The sequence below is a fragment of the Lepidochelys kempii genome, chromosome 2, assembly GCF_965140285.1.
Source record: "Lepidochelys kempii isolate rLepKem1 chromosome 2, rLepKem1.hap1, whole genome shotgun sequence".
In the NCBI taxonomy this organism is placed as follows: Eukaryota; Metazoa; Chordata; order Testudines; family Cheloniidae; genus Lepidochelys; species Lepidochelys kempii.
Window position 1 is genome coordinate 207,285,769 of NC_136381.1, and position 21,842 is coordinate 207,307,610.

The 21,842-nt window shown below is 39.2% G+C and overlaps 1 protein-coding gene across 3 annotated transcripts in view; it reads right to left on the reverse strand.

The window, feature by feature from the left end:
* Positions 1-21,842, reverse strand: part of TAX1BP1 (Tax1 binding protein 1) — a 98,107-nt gene that overhangs the window by 68,890 nt on the left and 7,375 nt on the right. For all 3 annotated transcript variants that reach the window (XM_073333618.2, XM_073333619.2, XM_073333617.2), the window contains exon 3: positions 4,926-5,028. In XM_073333618.2, the coding sequence (XP_073189719.1) occupies positions 4,926-5,028 (103 nt within the window). The remainder of the gene's footprint in view (positions 1-4,925; positions 5,029-21,842) is intronic.

Here is a 21,842-nt window from a genome sequence, read left to right on the forward strand (position 1 = left end):
ACTCAAACCACTGATATGTATGTCCGTATATCCAATATGTATATGTATTACTGAAATGAAAAGGAGTACTTGTGGCACCTTAGAGACTAACCAATTTATTAGAGCATTGGTTAGTCTCTAAGGTGCCACAAGTACTCCTTTTCTTTTTGCGAATACGGACTAACACGGCTGCTACTCTGAAACCTATTACTGAAATGTCACTTTACCCTTTTCAATGCAATACAATAGAACGCTTTTTTAAAAAAAGAACAAAGGATAAAATTGTAGCGCTCAGTGGACTTTGTAGCCCACTCAGAACAAAGAAAATTTAGAGGGACCACTTCTCAGAATTATTTATGTAAAAAAGAAAAACATTGTTAGTGAGATTTGCTGTGACTGAAGGAATATCACCTTACTATCAAGTGCAGAAGAGTCCTACGCTTTGGGACCTGGTCTATGCTGGGTACATTATTCCAAATTTCTAAATAGTTTTGAAACTAATTTAGTGACCCAATGTTAAAATCAGTTGGAGCTGCAGTAAAAATGGTTCTGGCCACCAGGGCATACACTGTGACCCCAGCACGTTTTAAAACTGGTTGACCCAAACCAGTTTTAAAACCAGTTAGAATATTTTGGAAAATTTCCCCAGCATTGACCAGGCATTGGAGAGAACAGAATCTCAACAGTGCAGTTCTTCCAAAACACCTAATTGCTAAATCTAAAATATCCTAAAGCATGCTGCACAAGATTCTTTCCCATCCAATAATCTTGGCTAATTAAACTCCTATAAATTTTAATGAGCTCAGACTTAAAATATTTTCCAATATGCAACTGGGAAATAGCTTGAATGCTAGAGAGGTTAAAATCTGGCAGGCTTTATAAGAATGATGGACTTTGAACAAGGGAATATAGCAGATTAAATTTTATTTGAAATTTCACTGCTCATCAGGGGATTGGATCACACTATGGACTGGTAATGGATATGGATCCTTTTACTTTTAAAGGCACTAGCAGTTTGAATCTACCCAACTCCACAGTCATTTCCATTCAATGGCTGTTTGGGACTCTGTAAAAGCAATTGGTGATCACTATTTAGTTCCTAGTTGACAGGCTTTCACTTTACAAAGATCTACCCTGGCAACTGGGTAAAATATTAGAACAAAATGACAACTGTTCAATACACAAGGTGGGTGAGGTAATATCTTTATTGGACCAAGTTCTTTTGGTGAGAGAGACAAGCTTTCGAGCTGACACAGAGCTCTTCTTCAGGACCTGAATCTTGTCTCTCTCACCAACAGAAGTTGGTCATATAAAAGATATTACCTCACCCACCATGACTCTATAATATCCGGGGACCAACATGGCTACAACTCTGCATACGATTTTTTGACAGACTGAAATGGACTTTGGACCAAAAACTCTTGTCTCGCCATTAAATGTGACCACTTCAGGACAATACTGGCAAATTTGTTTAGGGGAAGAGAGGGAGCCCATGCTGTAGCCATTTACAGCTACATTGGAGTGCAGATCAATCACTTTTAAGAAAGAAAAAAAATGAATAGCCATATGAAGGATTCTGGTCACAGATCAACCATCAGCATTGGGTACTGAACATTACATTACTGTCCTGTTTGTAGGAAGCAATACACAGCTGACTGAAGTTGACTGTGGTTAAAAAGGAGTACTGTAAAGATGACTACATTACATTCAGAGATTGTAGTTCCAATTAGTGCAGCTGCCATTTCAGGTTAGTGAAAAGAAAGCTCTTTCCTTCAAAGTTGGAAACTGGGGTTTGTTTTTTAAACAGTAAAAATGAAAGTGGTGATTTCACAATTACATAGTTTCTACAGACTGCAGTCCTCAGTTAAGAATTACAAAAGTATATAGAACAGACGTGCACAGATTAAAACAGCAGCAAAGAGAACCAAGACCCAGTTCCTCAAAAATATTTAGGCTCCTAACTTCCATTGATTTCAGTAGAAATTAGGAATCTAAATACCTTTGAGGATCTGAACTTAACTGGCCTTTCAATAACTTATTAGCCCAATTTGTGTGTACATTCTTTAACAAGCTGAAAAAAACCAGATATATTGTTATGCATTCTGTTCTTACAATATCAACAACCTTTTAGAATGGTATGTGGTATCTTGTAATCTTTATCACCATGCAGGGCACAAAGTAATAGGTCATGCCACATTGCCACTCCACCACTTCCAGCTGTGCTGCACCAGTCTTGTGTGTTGTGCTATTAGTTTAGAGAACACAATTTGACCACCAGCACATCAAGCAGTGCAACATGACCGGGAAAACAGGCCTCAGAACAATGAGTGAGGAGGCCACAAATAAGAAGACAAAAAAAAACCTGAGTTTACACTACTAAGAACTCCTAAAAAAGCACAGAAGGTGGATTTTTTGGGAATTTTCTAAAGAAAATCACGGTTTACATTTTGATACCAAAATGGAGTTCTTACCATTCTCTTCCTTTCATTTCTGTTCCTCTAAACCTCACAGAAAACAAACCCTATGACCACATATAACAAGTCTACATGAGTATGTAAACAAATTTAAAAACATATATTTGATAACTGAAATCTAAAAAATATTTATTTCAGAACTTTCACTGATGTAAAGAAATGCCAAAACTCAAAGGTATTTCAAAATATTCTAAACAAGATTCTTCAAAAACTTCAAGAGAGCTATGTTTCTCCAACCATTTAAAATGACCTCTTAGTAATATAACATAGATTAAAAATACTAAATTACAATAGATATCATGGAACTAACAAGCTAACTAATCAACCAAAGCCAGTCAAAAACCTTGTTTTCTGTTGCATTCCCCTATCTGTATTTTGTCTACATGAAAGTTCTTTGGGGCAGAGATCTGTCTTGCTATATGTCCAAAGGTTTTAGCATGCTTTTGGGTGACTGATAAAGAATAAAAATCTAATAATTCAGCCTCAGAAACGAGACGTCAGTAGCTCTAGAATGTGATGTATTTTTCCTTAAGCACTCCACACTATCTCAGATTTTAAAAACAAAACTTCCCAACTGTTTGGACTATTTGCCGAACCTTCAGTTTAGGCATAAGACATAAATGCTGCTAGTAGTTGGTGGTAGACAAAAAAAACCAAACCCACAACACCACACCACACCCCACAAAGCTAGCGATTTGCAAATGCAAGTAACTAGATCCTCAGCTACCAGTCAAATCCTCTAAAAGTGGATGCAACTTTGGTTGTGTCTCACAGAACCTGTCTAAATCCTGAACTGTTTTTTAGTGGCTTGAGATAGAGGGCCTGGGACTATAAAGCATCCACACACAAGTACTCAAACTTAAGCTGAATGGAGATACTTTTCGCCATATAAACAAGCTAAATCAGATGCCCAAGAGCATCTCTAAAAGGGAGCAATCTGAGATTGGATACATTTATGGTACTGTGAGAATCTTTCATGGAAGCGTCACTGTCATTTCTCTTCAGATCAGATACACTTAGTGCATGGGCAGGTTACATAAGTGATCCTGAATCTTCTGCTGGCAAAGTAAAAACCTAAGTTGTATTCCTACTCCTGAAATCAATCCACACAGCTCATATGATGTTTTGCCATCTCTCCAGCTCCAAGCATCTTCTCCAAATCCTTGAAGGATAAACACTAACACTTCACTCTATACACTGAAGTCACACAGTTGATGGCAACACACCACCACTCTGTAAGCCATTTTTCTATGTAGTAGTACATTATTCAACACTTGGTCTTGTAGTTAGAACCATACATAATATTTGCCTCCAAAGCAGCTTTCAGCAACACCGGATGACTCAAATTGTCATTCTTATATTATTGTTCAATATCTTAATTCTATACTTAACTCAAAAGCACACAGATATAACCACCCCTACTTCAAGCAGTAATCACATACCCATCTCTTCCCCATCTCCGAGTGCTCTATATTTCTGTTCACTGATGCCTGATGAATCTTAGATGCTAAAGAGGGAAGAGTGCATCTTCTCTCACAACTAGAGAATAAAATATTCTGACAATGTTTTACTACCCAAATTCATTTTTCACAAAGTGAGAGAGATGTGAGGAATAGGAACATTCAATTTTAGAAACCAAAGGCAACACAGGCAATATTTCAAAAGTAACATGGGCATTTTGAAACATTTCTTCAAGATAAAGATAGCATACAAAAATATATGTGATAAAAAGACTGGTAGGAAAGTTACATTTGAGGGAACCTGGAATAGGACAGAAAATCTTAAATGAAAGAAAAAAACTGAAAATTTGGAAAGAAGAATTTCATTTCCATCGCTCTGTTGTGTCTTAACCTGAACATCACTCTCAATTTAACGAGGGGCTTCAACATCAGAGCAACTTTTCCAAAGAATGTCTATAAGTGAGGCAGAGTGGTCTCCCACAGACCCAGCGAAGGGTGAGGGAGGACCACCACCAACCTGTTCCGATGTTTAACGGTATTAAAAAACCCAAATGATTGAACAAGTCATTTTCTGTATTCTTTTTTCTCTTTATTGAAAAAAAAAAGTGTTGGACTACACCTTCCAGGCAACATGGTTCTCCTGTGATCGGTCATTTACCAACAGTCTGTTGCTATGTAACAATATGTGAAATCACAAATTCACCATTATAATTTCCCTGAAGCTTGAAGTATAGAAACAGATAGTCTGCAAAAGGGAATATTCTCTCAAACGTCTCATAAAAATTAGTAAAATGTGAGAAGAACATGTGAAAAAGAAATAGACATGGAATATTCCACTCTTAAGTCCAAGTTCTCTCTGTTAAACTTGGAGACACTATACATCCTCAGCACATTTAACAATTCAATAAATGTACAGTTAAATTAATATAACTGCTGTTTTTAAACAGCAAAAATTAGCAATATAATATCAAATCCATAAAGATGCTGATTTACCAAGTATGTACTTGCTCACCTTGAAAAGACAGCACACAGTTAACAGTTGATCCTTCCACATAATTTTCTGGCGTAGGTGACCACAGAAACGTATAATAGTCTCGAGCAGTACTCCAACCAACCTAAAAGAAAACAACCAAAAGAGAAAAACCTAAGCAGAGTAATATGTTACACACAGTTAAGATAGCATGGTCTGATCTTTACAACACACTGTAACCCGCATACTTGAGTTTTGCCATACAGAAAAAAGATTGACTAATGATTACAAATTAGGAATATTTAACAAGTATGTCAATTTTAGTATGGATCTTATTTAGCTGTTACCTAATGCAATAAAAGAGTTTTATATCATAAATTAAACACCAGACAGTTTTTACTATACATTAAATTGCAATTTGATAGAGACATCAGTAAATACAAAAATAAAGAGACATTTTAACTACTTAGATAAGGAGACAACCTATGCCAATATTGACTACATCTTTATCACAATGCAAGAAGAAATAAGCTTTTGGAGGGTTAGGAGTGCTATCTTCTCCATTGAAAAAGCAGGAATAGATTGGGATACAAGATTGATGCAGTCCCAGAACAATGGATTTCAAATCCTTTGCCAATCACTGCAAAGTCACAGGTGTTGACTTTAAGACTAACGCTGTACTGGAACATTGACTCTTCATTAGGTGCATTCCAATTACATGAAAAACAACTGGGCTGAAAGTCTGGCCCACTGATTTCAATATTATCCCTAATTTTACACGTGTATGTTAGGCAGTTTAATATCTCATCTGCCCTCTATTGGGAGGGATCCCATAACAAGCCCTTGCAGAAAGAAAAGATCTATTGGAACAATTTGATCCTTTCTCCAATTAGTATGATTCAATGATTTTCACTTATTTCCTATTCGTTTGTATCATGTGGGATACTGTTTTTCTTTACAGAAGTTCTCTAGTGATTAAAAGAGGATTTAAGTATGATTTCCTGAACTAGAGTTCCATGGATCTGAAATACAGGAATTCTGTTTTGTGGGAAGAAAATCCCCTAATTATCAAAGCCATTATCACAAAGCAATGGGCACAAATTAATAGCATAACGAAAAATAGGAAAGAAAAAAAAATCAGATTGTACAGAGTTTTCCTGTGATATGATATTAAAAAAGTCTTATTACCTAGCCAAAACTCTGGTAAATGGGCCTTACTAGTGAATATGAGTGGCCACCTCTCCTTTCATAGCCTCTCCAATACAAGTTTTCACCATTTTTGAAAAGCAAGAAGGCAGCCCTTCAGAAAGAAAAGTGGAGTAAACAAGTGAACTTAAGCGGTCAAGATTTCTATGTAAAGTTTATGCCAAATCTTCCTTTATGACTAGAGTCAAAATAATCTCAATTTGTAAAGGAGAACCAGTTTTAAATTATGCCAGCTCCTTTTTATGGAAAATGAGAATAGCTACAGGATTTTAAAGTAATATAAACCTAAGCCCTTCAGCTAACAAGACAACTAAAAATGACAGTAAGCAAGACATTTCTGGACAGATTATTCCATAGTTATCCACTAGAGGGTATCTTTTACTCTCTGCTAAAGCATCTAGTACTATCTCCCACTGGAGACAGAATACCAAACTAGGCTGATCTACTATAGCACTTCCTGTGTTCACGCCAACACTAGGAGGAGGAGGAACTATGAAGAAATGCTCTTAAGCGTACAATCCTTCTGGCAGAAGTTATAGTGATTAGCAAGCATCTTTGATAGTTCAGCAACAAATTGGAAAAATTCTCAACCACCAAAATGGAACCAACTAACTCTTGACCCTAATCTTAGCTAAAAGAAAAAGGCATCCATGACATCTCCAAACTGGTACCTTACAAAGGTATGTTTCAAATATACTGCCCTGGGGAAAATACTCTAAGTAACATCACTATAAAATACTTTTGGAATAAATCAAACATGAAATTTCCAATATCTTTGCACAGACATGATATTTTTACATTATTCTGTGAGAATCAATAATAACTAAGTATTGACGATTTTGCTTTTGTGGGTTTTCAAACCAATTCTTCTTGAAGTTCTGGGAACAGACACTTGAGAACCTCACAATTCACTTGTAGGAAGAGCTAACACATTTCATTGTATCCTCCTCTGCCAGAAGTTTTCACGTATATTTCTTCAAAACAGTTAAGTCTCATTTAGATGCTTAGTCTTTAAGGCTTTGAGTCAAAGCTTTCGTTTTTGAAATTTGAATTAAATTTCAGGGAGAAATGGTGATTCCAAACATGTGCTATACTTATTTTTTGATTTCTTCAAATACACACTGAAGAAAACCTACTACATAACCAAGCATTACCTACTGGAAGTATTCTTTACAGTTCTGTATTAAAATACAGACCAAGGACAAAATTACTAAAGGTGAAGTGTCCCCAAATTTTACTGTGATTTTAAAATTTAGAAGAGATACATTTTATGAACACACACTGTTCAGTTTTCCTAACTAACCTATTCTGCAGAAGCTACTTTTCACTCACATATACAGACTACTACATTAAATAACTAGTTGCCCTTCCACAAGCAGATACTAAATGAAGGCCTTCACTTTTGAAGACCAACTGGAGGGTTTTTTTAAATCTTGGTCTTTTAACTGGAGAAAAATGTCAACTTTGAAATTCAGAAACTGATTCCTCAGTAAGCAGTCATGATCATTTCAGTTTAATAGGAAATGAAGCAATTTCTAATTTTTCCTAACATTTCCAACTCTAAAACAAATGCTGGAAAGTACTGAAGTAAACTTCCTCACTGTGCTCCTGGTCATTTTATAGAAGTCATTTTGAAACTCTCTCATCACTTTAAATGGCAGTTCTTGCTGGTTATTAGCATATAGCATCCTGCAAAAAGGCAGTAATCAGCATAATTTTTTAAGAGGAATGAATGGGGAGAATAATGGAAGAAGGGTAGAGAGTCTCCTAGTATTTTCTTGAAATCTTAACTATTTTCTGAATATGAAAGCATCCTTTTCCTATTCAATTGGCATAGATTTATATAGAAGTATAATAGCCCATTCTGAAACTTTGTTCTGAATTAGTGTTTTTACATATTTAATTTTTATTGATCAGGTTAAATAACTGATATTCAATAGAAGGCAGGATTAACGGCAATTTAGATACAAACAAAACAACAGCCAAGTTGAGTATAGGCAAATTAATCCTCCTGGCCTATTTCTGAACAGATAATTCAGGGAAGGAAATATAAATCACTATTTAAAACTCAGTAAGACTTTTTTATACATCTCAGTAAAGGTGAAGTTCACATAACTCGCACTATTACCTAATTTACATTAGATTAACTCCAGCTTGTTGTGGGGTATACAGGATCCTGCCATGGGCCAGATTCTGAAGTCTCTAAGTAGGAAACAATTCTATTAACAACAGTGGGAGTTTTCAGAGTGGGATGGCAGGATCAGACCCCGAATTCTCAAAAGTAATACTACAAATAGAAGAGCAAGTCAAGGAGATAAAATATTTGCTTACTAGATACTGTAAGTAATGTTTGTCTGATGAAAGGACTTTTGGTAACTTATTTTATCATTTTCACAAGATCCTTTTTAAGATCTGGCTTGGAGGTTCACAGTGCATCTTATAACCACAAAATACTCTTACCATCATAATCTTCTCTATGGCAACAGATTATACTGTCACAGACACGGGGATTATAAAAATCACACTGTACCCCAGCAGTGACCTGGATATGATCTCTTCACAATGACATTTGAATCATCTCTGAAGGAAAGCTAACAGCCTTCTGAAAATGAAGAGCTAAAATGGGAAAGATAAATTTGAGGAGAATAGTTTTAGATAAACAGTCATCTAAAACCAATTGCAAATGCAACAGAGGAAACTATCACTGAGGAAGAGGAGACATATCCCCATGTTTCCCTGAGAATATTGGTTAACAAGCCCACTGTAGGTTTAAGGCTCTTAGGGTCCCCTAAAATTGCAACTCTGGAAGCGAAGTGGACTGGAGCTCCTTTATTTCTCATCACTCACAGTGGTAGGGCAGCAATACTGTGCCTCATTGTGTGTGTGGGGGGACGAGGACCAGAGAAGCTACTCTATTTGTCTACTGATCAATTCACCTGGAATTACCCTCATTGTGGTTCATGTAGCCCAGCGGTTCTCAAACTATGGGTCAGGACCACAAAGAGGGTCGCAATCCCATTTTAATGGGGTCGTCAGGACTGGCATTGGACTTGCTGGGGCCTGGGGCCGAAACCCAGGGCCAACAGCTTCAGCCCTGGGTGACGGGACTCAGGTTACAGGCCCCCCACTGGGGCCCTTAGGCTCAGGCTTCAGCCCCCTTCCCCAGCCCGGGGCGGCGGGGCTCGGGCAGGCTCAGGCTTCAGCCCCCCGCTGCTAGGGTCATGTAGTAATTTGTCGTCAGAAGGTCATGGTGCAATGAAATTTGAGAACTCTTGAGTAGCCAATTCTCCTCGCTGGTGTATAGGTGGGCGGGAGGGAGCAGTCCAAATCACAAATGGGAACCGATCTGTGATGAGGAGTTTATCTGACGCCTGGTGAAACATACTTTTCAATGGGCAGGGAAGGAGGTTCTATTTGAGACAGAGGACTTGCACGTCATTTAAAAAAAAAAAAAACAGCCACAAGAAGCTAGCTGACTCTGCCTAAGATTCACAGGTACCTATTGTTAACCAACAAAGGTAGCACATGTTTGGGTTCATTTGTATTAGTATTAATTTAGATTATGTGGGTGTAAGGTTGAGGGAGACTGTTAAACACTCCGAGTTATTTATTCCATATCCTTTGTTGTTTTACATTGACACTTCCTGTGGTAAATCTAGAATCCCAAAACAGAGGTCACAGTACACAGACAGATTAAAACATAACAAGGAGCCTGATGATCCAAAAAGCCAAAATATGTCTGATTTGTCAATCAGAACATTCAAAACTACTTTTAGTTCAATTACAAATAAAGGGGTAAAAAAATAAACCCAGACTCTGTCTTCGTGGCAAACTTCTCCTCACACACAGTACAAATAAGACTGGGGGATGGAATTCTGCAGGTATGGGATAGAAGCTACTATATGCCCCACCCTGGCAGTCTGCAAAGCAAAAGCATTCTGCAGGTAATACTGCACAGCGCCTGGCTCCCTACTCCATATATGGGGGGAAAATGGTGGACTGTGAAACAACTTAGTAACAGTGTCCAGAGGGCCCCAATCCCAAATCTGAAAGATGTTTTTAAGACTGCCAAGACAAGTTTGGTTTGTGTATCTCAACCATAACAGCTGACATGACTAACAGTGGAACAGAGTGATAAACCAGTCTCCATTCATTGCATTAGTGTGTGTTGTAGTGTTATCCAGGCAACACAAAATCCTGAAATCACAGCTTTAAAGGGAAGTAACAGATTCAAATATTTTGTTCTATAGTTACACCTTAATTATTTCTCTCAATTGACTTTTTTCCACTCTATCCATGACAAATCATATTTAGAAACAATTCTTCAACTACATCACACAGTCTATTTTTCCTTCATTTCTTATAGAAAAATAATTGGCTGATTATTAAGATGTGATCCTATGAACACTTACACAAATTCTTGACATTTGTGAACTCAAAGGCAGGATTAACCAGTTTTCATTTGAGTATTGTTTAAAAAATGAGCGAATATGAAACAAGACCAAGATAGAATTTTTAAAACAATGCTTTTCCAAGTTTGACATAAGCAGTAAATGGCCTTTTCAGCATTTTGACATGTAAATATAAAAGATTACCCTAAAAAAGATTACTATTAAATTCAGACCACCACCTTTGGACTTTTATTTTTAAAGCAGTAACACACGAAACAGATGGTACAGAGCCAATAAGACCATAAATATAGCTCTTGTGTGAGAACTGAACTGGAACTCAAATTAGTAGAAGTACAATATATATAGATATCACTTCTTCCTCTGAGACCTATATACAGTAAGTCCCCAGTTCCAATTAACAAAAGAAATGCAAACAAAAAACAAACAGCAATTCCTTATAATTATTTTTTCTCCTTATTCACTTGGATGGAAAACAAACAAACAAAAAGGAAAACAAACACACTTTCACAGTTAATGGGTTGATCCTTAAACTTTTACAGACAATTTATCAGAGGGTAGCTGTGTTAGTCTGTATCCACAAAAACAACAAGAAATCCATTGGCACCTTAAAGGCTAATAGATTTATTAGGGCATGTCTCCTTCAGACAGAGACAGACACCTACAAGATCTTCATCAAGCAGTCTTAAAACTACAATACCCACCTGGGGTAGCGAGGAAACAGACTGACAGAGTGAGACGGGTACCCAGAAGTCACCCACTACAGGACAGGCCCAACAAGGAAAACAACAGAACACCACTGGCTATCACGTACAATCCCCAGCTAAAACCTCTCCATCACATCATCAGTGTTCTACAACCTATCCTGGAAAATGATCCCTCACTCTCACAGATCTTGGGAGGCAGGCCAGTCCTCGCTTACAGACAGCCCCCCAATCTGAAGCAAATACTCACCAGCAACTACACACCATGGAAACACTAACCCAGGAACCCATCCCTGTAACAAACCCCGTTGCCTACTCTGTTCCCATATCTACTCTAGCGACACCATCAGAGGACCCAATCACATCAGCCACATCATCAGGGGCTCATTCACCTGCACATCTACTAATGTGATATATGCCATCATGTGCCAGCAATGCCCCTCTGCCATGTACATTGGCCAAACCGGACAGTCTCTACGTAAAACAACAAATGGACACAAATCAGACATCAGGAATGGTAACATACAAAAGCCAGTAGGAGATATAGCCGTGAAAAAAGCTAATGCGGTATTGGGATGCATCAGGAGAGGTATTTCCAGTAGGGATAAGGAGGTTTTAGTACCGTTATACAAGGCACTGGTGAGACCTCACCTGGAATACTGTGTGCAGTTCTGGTCTCCCATATTTAAGAAGGATGAATTCAAACTGGAACAGATACACAGAAGGGCTACTAGGATGATCCGAGGAATGGAAAACTTGTCTTATGAAAGGAGACTCAAGGAGCTTGGCTTGTTTAGCCTAACTAAAAGAAGGATGAGGGGAGATATGATTGCTCTCTATAAATATATCAGAGGGATAAATACCAGGAGAGGGAGAGGAATTATTTAAACTCAGTACCAATGTGGACACAGGACCAAATGGATATAAACTGGTCACTGGGAAGTTTAGACTTAAAATTAGACAAAGGTTTCTAACCATCAGAGGAGTGAAGTTTTGGAATAGCCTTCCAAGGGAAGCAGTGGGGGCAAAAGATCCATCTGGCTTTAAGATTAAACTCAATAAGTTTATGGAGGAGATGGTATGATGGGATAACATGATTTTGGTAATTAATTGATCTTTAAATATTCATGGTAAATAGGTCCAATGGCCTGTGATGGGATGTTAGATGGGGTGGGATCTGAGTTACTACAGCAAATTTTTTCCTGGGAATCTGGCTGGTGAATCTTGCCCATATGCTCAGGGTGTAGCTGATCACCATATTTGGGGTCGGGAAGGAATTTTCCTCCAGGGCAGATTGGAAGAGGCCCTGGAGGTTTTCCACCTTCCTCTGTAGATGGGTCACGGGTCACTTGCTGGAGGATTCTCAGCTCCTTGAAGTCTTTAAACCACGATTTGAAGACTTCAATAGCTCAGACATACGTGAGAGGTTTTTCTCAGGAGTGGGTGGGTGAGATTCTGTGGCCTGCGTTGTGCAGGAGGTTGGACTAGATGATCATAATGGTCCCTTCTGACCTTAGTATCTATGAATCTATAAACACTTCAATCTCCCTGGACATTCAATAACCAATTTAAAAGTAGCTATACTTCAACAGAAAAAATTCAAAAACAGACTTCAAAGAGAAATTGCAGAGCTACAATTAATTTGCAAACTTAACACCATTAATTTGGGCTTGAATAGAGACTGGAAGCGTTGGCTCACTACAAAAGCAACCTCCTCCTCAGTTATTGGAAGTGGACCATATCCACCCTGACTGAATTGGCCTCATCAGCAATGGTTCTCCACTTATAAGGTAACTCCCTTCTCTTCATGTGCCAGTATATTTATGCCTGTATCTGTAATTTTCACTCCATGCCTCTGAAGAAGTGGGTTTTTTCCCCATGAAAGCTCATGCCCCAATAAATCTGTCTTTAAAGGGCCACTGGACTCCTCGTTGTTTCAGTAGTCCCAACAACATCAAAGCTCAGATCTATACCATTTAGCGTCCTCTGTTCTCAAAAGTAGTTTTTGTAATGGAAAGAAAATGATGTGCTATTCTTTTTCTCAGAAGTTAGAGCTTATTGAGACACTGTAATTTCTCCACAGTAAGGGTACAACTAGGGTTTCCTTTATAAACCCAACTGATTAACTTCAAAATTTACCATCCACCATTTACACCTAGAATCACTAGCTCTGACTGGAGCCAAAAGATTCAAAAACTATAGAGACAGAAGATTCTGATTCATTTTGAGAGAGATGTTCCTCCCTCTCCCCTGCCCCCAAAACATTTTTTTTTTCAAATAGTGAAATATTTCACTTTGAAAAAAATTAGTGATAACTCAGGAAATCCTTGGAGTTGCCCGATATCCTTTCATATTCCACTTTAAAAAAAACAACTTCACAAAAAAATTATCTAGTTGAAGAGACTATTTCAGGTGGATCAGTTAATTTTTTGTCAAAATTGTCGGGAGCATGGGAGAGTCAAAATCCATCCTTCGCTAACATAATACAAAATTTATTTGACATGATTAAGGCTACAAGTTTGTCACAGATTTCATGATTTTTTGTGACCTTCACAATGTCAGCCCTGGGCAACAGGGCTAGGGCAGTCAGTTCAAAAATACAGAATTCCTTTTGATAAAGTCACTACTTTTGTCATGACAATGCTGCATGTTTGAACAAAACCTGGGAATGAAGCCTCAAAGAGTTTTTTCTGAATGCAGTGCACATAACATTCACTGCACATCATCTCAACTTAGTGGGCGATATCTGGAGAAAAACATTTGGAAAAGTAAATTAACTTGTTATTTCTGTAAAACGTACATTCACTGCCTGCCCTGCCCACAAAGCATGGTTCAATCAATCATTGCAGGAAAAAGGGAAAGTGCCTGCAATTCCCTTTCCCCAGTAATCACATGGTGCAACAGCTGATTTGTAGCTGTCCCTTTTCATACCAGGCAGCTGCAGGATAATGTGGGGTTTTTTTGAGAAGTGGAAGTGAAGCTGTAGTTCATCTGTTGAAGATGTCGTCACTTTAACAAAATCAACAGAAATAAAAACAGATATATTGCAGCAATTCAAGTATTTCCACCAAGGATAATGGCAACTCTCACTGCTTATGAGAGATCAGAATGCATAAGGTGGCAAATGATTTGACTGATCTTGCCAGTTGGGAAAAGTCCTTCAATGGCACAACTGACAACCTGTTAGCTAAGAAAATCCTTTGCAAAAACAGTGTTAAAACTGAAGCCTATATGACTGGTTCTTAATGGTTTTGTCAACCCGCTGTGTTGTGTTTTTTTAAACCCTGCCAACTGTTTGATCCCAATCAGGCCAAACTTCTTGACCTTGCATCACTAAATATGTTTGAGTCTATTCCCCTGTTTGAAGACAATGACTTGGCAAAACCCATGTTTTTTACCTACAGCAGTGCAGTTTTTGAAATGAAGTACTCTGACATTGTGGCACTTCAAAAGATCACTTTCCAAGTAATAGCTCTAAGGTGTTTATCGTTGCCAGTTAACAGCGCAGACTGCGAGAGATCATTTTAGTCTTACAAAGATATCTTGTGAGATGATAGATGCTCAAAGATGACAACCTGGCAATATATAGCATGCTGTTTCAGAATCATGGAAAGCTCTGTTAGTAAATGACCATTTTACATTCTAACGGTTAATCATGTCAGTAGTTAAAATTATATAAGGTTTGATACCAATTCAAAAGCTCCTGTATTGATGTAGTGAAAAGTGCATTACTGTATGCACATTTCCATGATTTCATTGTTTATTGCCACATCCTGTCCGTGACTTTTAATAAAAATACCAGAGACAAATTCTTAGCCTTAGTCATGATCCAGTATGGACATAACAGCCACATCTAACTATGAAAAGACTACAAGGCATACAAGTTTCAGAGTATGTTAGTTATTTTAGTCTGTATTCGCAAAAAGAAAAGGAGTACTTGTGGCACTTTAGAGACTAACCAATTTATTTGAGCATAAGCTTTCGTGACCTACACAGCTCACTTCATCGGATGCATTCAGTGGAAAATACAGTGGGGACATTTATATACACAGAGAACATGAAATAATGGGTGTTACCATATACACTGTAAGGACAGTGATCAGGTAAGGTGAGCTATTACCAGCAGAAGAGCAGGGGGAGAAGAGGAACCTTTTGTAGTGATAATCAAGGTGGGCCATTTCCAGCAGTTGACAAGAACGTCTGAGGAAGAGTAGCGGGTGGGGGGGAAATAAACATGGGGAAATAGTTTTACTTTGTGTAATGACCTATCCACTCCCAGTCTTTATTCAAGCCTAAGTTAATTGTATCCAGTTTGCAAATTAATTCCAATTCAGCAGTCTCTCCTTGGATTCTGTTTTGAAGTTTTTTTGTTGAAGAATTGCCACTTTTAGGTCAGTAATCAAGTGACCAAAGAGTCTGAAGTGTTCTCCGATTGGTTTTTGAATGTTATAATTCTTGATGTCTGATTTGTGTCCATTTATTCTTTTACGTAGAGACTGTCCAGTTTGGCCAATGTACATGGCAGAGGGGCATTGCCCCCCAACCTGAAGCAAATACTCACCAGCAACCACACAACAGAACCACTAACCCAGGAACCTATCCTTGCAACAAAGCCCGTTGCCAACTGTGTCCACATATCTATTCAGGGGACACAATCATAGGCCTAATCACATCAGCCACACTCTCAGAAGCTTGTTCACCTGCACATCTACCAATGTGATATATGCCATCATGTGCCAGCAATGCCCCTCTGCCATGTACACTGGCCAAACTGGACAGTCTCTATGTAAAAGAATAAATGGACAAAAATCAGATGTCCAAACTCCCCCCACACCCCTCGCTCTCCTGCTGGTAATAGCTCACCTTACCTGATCACACTCATTACAGTGTGTATTGTAACACCCATTGTTTCATATTCTCTGTATATATAAAATCTCCCCACTGTATTTTCCACTGCATGCATCCTATGAAGTGAGCTGTAGCTCACAAAAGCTTATGCTCAAATAAATTTGTTAGTCTCTAAGGTGCCACAACTACTCCTTTTCTTATTATATCTAGGTTTTTTGTTTCTACGGGTAGTGCACATACATCAGTGCACATAAAATTTACTCCACACTTGAATGGAAAAAATTAGAGGGAACATTGTTCCCCACCCTTTTAGGTATAAGCCAAAATAAAGGTACAAGCTTATGGCTAAAAAGCTGGTAGATGTGCATCAGCTGCAAACAAACATCATGATAAACCAGAAAGACAAACTTGATACATCAGTTGAGTTGTATAATAATAATCAGTTTAAAACACAAAGTATGAAAAAGTAGCTGCCCCCCAAAAATAGTACATTAAGTCCCTTTTTTGAAAGAGGAAATTTCTATTAATTTTCACAGCTATATGCAAAGTAGCATAATACATTTTGTATTTTCCTTTTCACTATTGCGTCTGTCAGTGATTGGCCATATTTGCTATTCCATTCTTCTCTTATCAAATGTAGCTCTAAGATAACTAATACTGTATATCTATATAACAAAGAAAAAAAAATGTGTGCCATTCAACTCAAGGACACTGTTAGGTAAGTCCAGATGTCCTTAGCCATTTCCACGTTAAAGGGTATTACATTAGCCATTTTCTCTACCCAAAAAAAAATAATTTTCAGATCCTGCAGCAGAAGAGTCTGAAGCCATTTCCTCCTCTGTCCCTGGTGTATGCAATCCCTTTCATCCTCTTCTTTGTCCAAGGCTGGCTCAGGCTACCAAACCAGCTGTTTCTTCAGAGGAGGTGCAAGTGGAAAGAAACAGCATCAGTTTAGCTGAGACAGTACAGTGCTTGTCTAGTGGGATAAGGTACTTTCCCCCTCGTTTTAAAAACTGGGAGATTTTGCCAACTACCTGTGATGGGGCAAGGCCAGATGGCTATAGAAAAGTAGTGGGAGATAGATATATTAGCTCCAGGCTAAACAAATCCCTGGTACCAGGTTAAGTGAAATGGAAGCTGCTCCAGGTCAATTAAGACACCTGGGGCCAATTAAGAACTTTCCAGAAGGCAGGGAGAAGGCTAGGTTGATTGGGACATCTGAAGCCAATCAGGGGCTGGCTGAAACTAGTTAAAAGCCTCCCAGTTAGTCAGATGGGTGTGCATGTCAGGAGCTGTGGGAGGAAGTTGCACTGTTGGAGAGGCTGAGTAGTACACACCATATCAGGCACAAGGAAGGAGGCCTTGAGGTAAGGGTGATGTGGAGCCTGAGGAAGTGAGGGCTGCTGTGGGGGAAGTAGCCCAGGGAATTGTACATGTCATGTTTCTAAAAGGTCAGCTACCATAGCTGATGCTATTAGGATCCCTGGGCTGGAGCCCGGAGTACAGGGTGGGCCCGGGCTCCCCCCACCCCACCTTTGCCCCCTGATTAATCACTGAGACTGGGAGACAACAGAGACTGTGCAAGGAAGGATAACTTCTCCTCACCTCCCTCGCTGGCTTATGATGAAAATGGCTCAGTAGACTGTGACCCTTGTTTCTAGAGAGAGAAGGGTTACGTGCAGGGTCACAGTGAGCCTCTGAGGCTAGAGAAATCCACCAGGAAACATGGGACCCACGGAGCAAGGACAGAGCTTTGTCACATACCCCATTACATTCCCCTCATGATGGACCTTGAAGTCATGACCCCAAGGCTGAGAATCCATGGTTCAGTCTATACCTAGGTGATGCAGCAACATAAAAGTCAATATTCATCATGCTATTCAAGTAATCAAAATGTTGCTCAGATACTAGGATTTGACCTATAGATGGCATGAGCAATCAAGGTTGATATGAAGTCCTCAAAGTCTGAGACAAGAGCTGAAGCTGGGAAACAAAGGATGGTCACCCACGAAGGCCTTTATTTGCACTTCAAGAGGCCAAACCTCTTGGTATAGTGACACACAAAATCACCACATCACTGTTCCTTATCATTCTGAAGCTTTGGTGTGGGCCTCTTCACTCAAACCTGGAAAAGCCAGCAAAATATTTTAAGAACATTGTTGTTCCACTGTACAGATATTAGGCTTGTACCTGATTCAAAGGCTTCTGCAAACCTTTATTATATAATATTCAATCTTGCCTTATTTTCAGTTTACTCCTTGGGGAATTCTGTGACACTGCACGTGTGCAGAATTCATGCCCCCCACAGATTTCTTTCCTTCCCTGCAAAAAAATTACTTCTGACGAGAAAGCAAAGGGAAGGCGCAAGAGCGGTCACTCACCCCTCCCCAGCAACACAGGCAGGTTGGCTTGGGCACCCAAAGCAGCCAGTAGAGATGTAAATTACCATCGGGGGCCAGCAGACATGCATGAAGGAGAGAAACACACACTGTCTCTCTCTCACTACTGAGGCAAGCTCGGCATGGAGGGACAGGGCTTTGGGATGTTTCTGAGGAAGCAGGTGTGGGGCAGGCTCTGTCCCCTCAGTCAGAGCAGACTATAGCAGCCTGCCTGCTTAGTGAATTGTTCCTGTTGTCTTTGTGAATTCCTTCAGGAGTATAAAACAGGTGTAAGAGTTTTAAAGCTCCTTTACATTGCTAGAGTGGTGTAGGGGGACAGTATGGCCTTATAAATACTTACGGTGTTTTAGTGATTAGAACTGGTCTGAATTTTCGGACTGAAAAAATTTCCTATAAAATGTGCTCCATGAACTGTTTGCTACTGACCCTTCTGGAGATGGTCAGTAGCCAATACAAAATATTGAGTTTGATTCCCCAGCCCTCACTTGCTCTTCAGTTGCCTACTATGTAACACTGAGCATATGCTGCAAATATTTTTTGACTAATAACTAGAAATAAAGGGTCAAACCTAGTTACACTATTATTAGGCAAAGGGATTTTGGGATTTCGTCCAATGCTCCCCACTCACATTCTCCATCCATTGTATTGTAGTTTAAATAAGTTACTGAACTAATTTAAACCAGAGTGATTATATTGCATTATTTTGACAAAATACGCAGAATTTTAATATACTGTGCGCAGAATTCCCCCAGGACTACCAGTTGTCTAACTTCACTGCATATTTGATCAGAGAGAACTAATGTGAATATTTGATCCTGGCAATGTCAATCCTGCAGAAATATTTCAAGGCATCTCTGCAGCAATATATGGATGTAGATTCCACATATCATTCATCTGAGACCCTGGCGGTTTCCAAGTTCATTTTGGAGCGGGAGCCACAGCAGGAGAGTAGTTGTTCAGTCTGACTTGCTGCATAGGGGTAGGAGGAGTGAACAGTGAAAATCTAGGATATCCCAAAAAGTGTACGAGAGGCTGGAATCTAAAAGGTAAATATCTCTCTTTCTGAAATATGGAGAAATGATTGAAATTCTCATGAGTCTGAAAAAAGACTCCGAAGATATATGTACAGTAATCCAGTGAGAGGTTTCTGGCAAGAGTTCCTATATGGAAATACATTTAAAGACTAGCAATAATTATTGCTAAAAAGTAATGCTCTGTTTGTCACAGATGCCATGATCTCAGTGGCTTGGGCAGCCCCAGGGCCACGCACACCGGCTGCTGGTGGGGCAGTCAGGGGCGGACAGTTTCAGGGCTGGGGTGCAGAGCAGTGCTTACCTGAGATGGCAATGGTAACTCCTCTCCCTCATTGCTAGCTCCACATGCTGCCTCCGCCTGCAGGCACCACCCCAGTAGCTCCCATTGGCTGCAGTTCCTAGCCAATGGGAGCTGCAGAGTCACTACTTTCCAGGAACCCGGTAGGGAGCCTTCCCCAGCCCCACCAACCCTCCCCTTCCTGGCACCTGCAGTGCCCCACGGGCTGCCCTCCTGAGCCTCCCCCCCCCAAAGGCTTAGTCACAGGTATTTTTAGTAAAAGTCATGGACAGGTCACGGGCCGTGAATTTTTGTTTACTGCGTGTGACCTGTCCATGACTTACTAAAAATACTAGTGACTAAAACGTAACCTTATTAGTAAGTTACTTGGTATATACACAAAGTGTTTCCCTTCTATTATAATATGTAGGTGGTTCAACCCCCTATTTTTTTAAAAAAAAAATAGTCCACAGCATTTTATGCTAGACATATGAATAAATTTCCTTTTTAAGATTCCTCTACCTTTGTCTCTATATATAACTATTTATAAAAGAAAAGCAACAAGGAAGAAGGGAAGGATGGCCCATTGGTTAGGACACTAACCTAGGACTTAAGAAACCTTGGTTCAATTCCCTGTTCCTCTGGGCAAGGTGCTTAGGGTCTCTGTAGCTCAGTTTCCTATTTGTAAAATGGGAATAAAAGCACTGCCCTATCACACAGGGGTGTTGTGAAGACAAATTAAAAATTGTGAGATGCTCAGATATGATGATAGAGGAAAGTTAGGTATTTAGGACAACCTAATGTGATCACCTTCTAAATACACCACTAGGACATAATGGAGAAATCAGAGGCAACACTTGTGTGTGCGCGCACTGAAAAACAAAATTGTTATTTGGTAGAAGTACATATCATAAACATAAAACAAACCACTGAATACTCCTGTTAGAGTTTGAGTCTTCAGATGCTGTGAGAAGTAACAAATGATCTAGTTTCAAATTCCCTCTGAAGCATTAAGTTACAGATAAAACCATGTATTGCATTGAAACTAATGCCAATTTAAGTTTTGACCTTTTCAGCACTAACACCCAAGGTGAGTGCGTCTGTCCTGGATAAATTCAAAGGCTTACCAGGGCTTGTAATTCAATTTTCTCTTTATGCTTTATGCTTAAAACTCAGACCAGGCATCAATACATAGACAGAAAAATAAATTTTTCTTCTAAATGGCAAAAAGCCAGACAGAAAGAAAATATCAGTATTAAAGAACAGCCTAGAAGAACATGTAACAACCTGTCCAAAAAAAGTTACGAGTCTGAATTCAGAAGGCAAGGTAATTCATTTAAAGAAACATGAATAAGTTAATTAGGACACCAGTTCCCCAACTGATCTATTAACCACTGGTGGCTCACAAAGCACCTCCTGGAGATTAACAGAGAACTGATGGATAACATGGTGCTGGCCCTTCCTCTTTTTCCATCTACTTCAAATGTCCTTGCCAGAATGCCTGTAAAAGCAGCTGACAATGAGGGCAGCTGACAATGAGGCCAGTCTAGCTGCCTCCCTTTCAGGCCACTGCTCCATAACAGAAGGAAACAGAAGCCAGGCACCATCAGCAGCCCTTTTGTGAAAAAGGAATACCTAGAGAACGATGGGAACAAGCAACATGCACAAAAGAGGAACAGAACAGAATGGGTGTGATAACAAAAAGAGAAAATGATTAATTTCAAAGACAATACATTTGTTCCATTAAGGACAGTTAAAAATATATTTAGTCCTTTCCTAAAATTACTTATTCACGTAAGCAATTGCTATAGTTGCTACAACAACGTCCTGCAACTCTAAACGCAAGGAAAGATAAAACACTTAAGTTGTGGTTCTCTCCATGAGGATGTTGGAGAACCCAGGCTGGGAACTTGAGAAAACAAATGCCTTATATAACACAGAAAAATGGGGAAACTGACTGTTTGTGAAAGGGATCAGTTTAAAGCTGCATTTAAGGATAGAATTCTAAAAGGGACAAAAAGAATAGGGACAAGTACTAAAATGAAGGCCATACACCTTAAAGGAATTAGGGCAAATTTCATT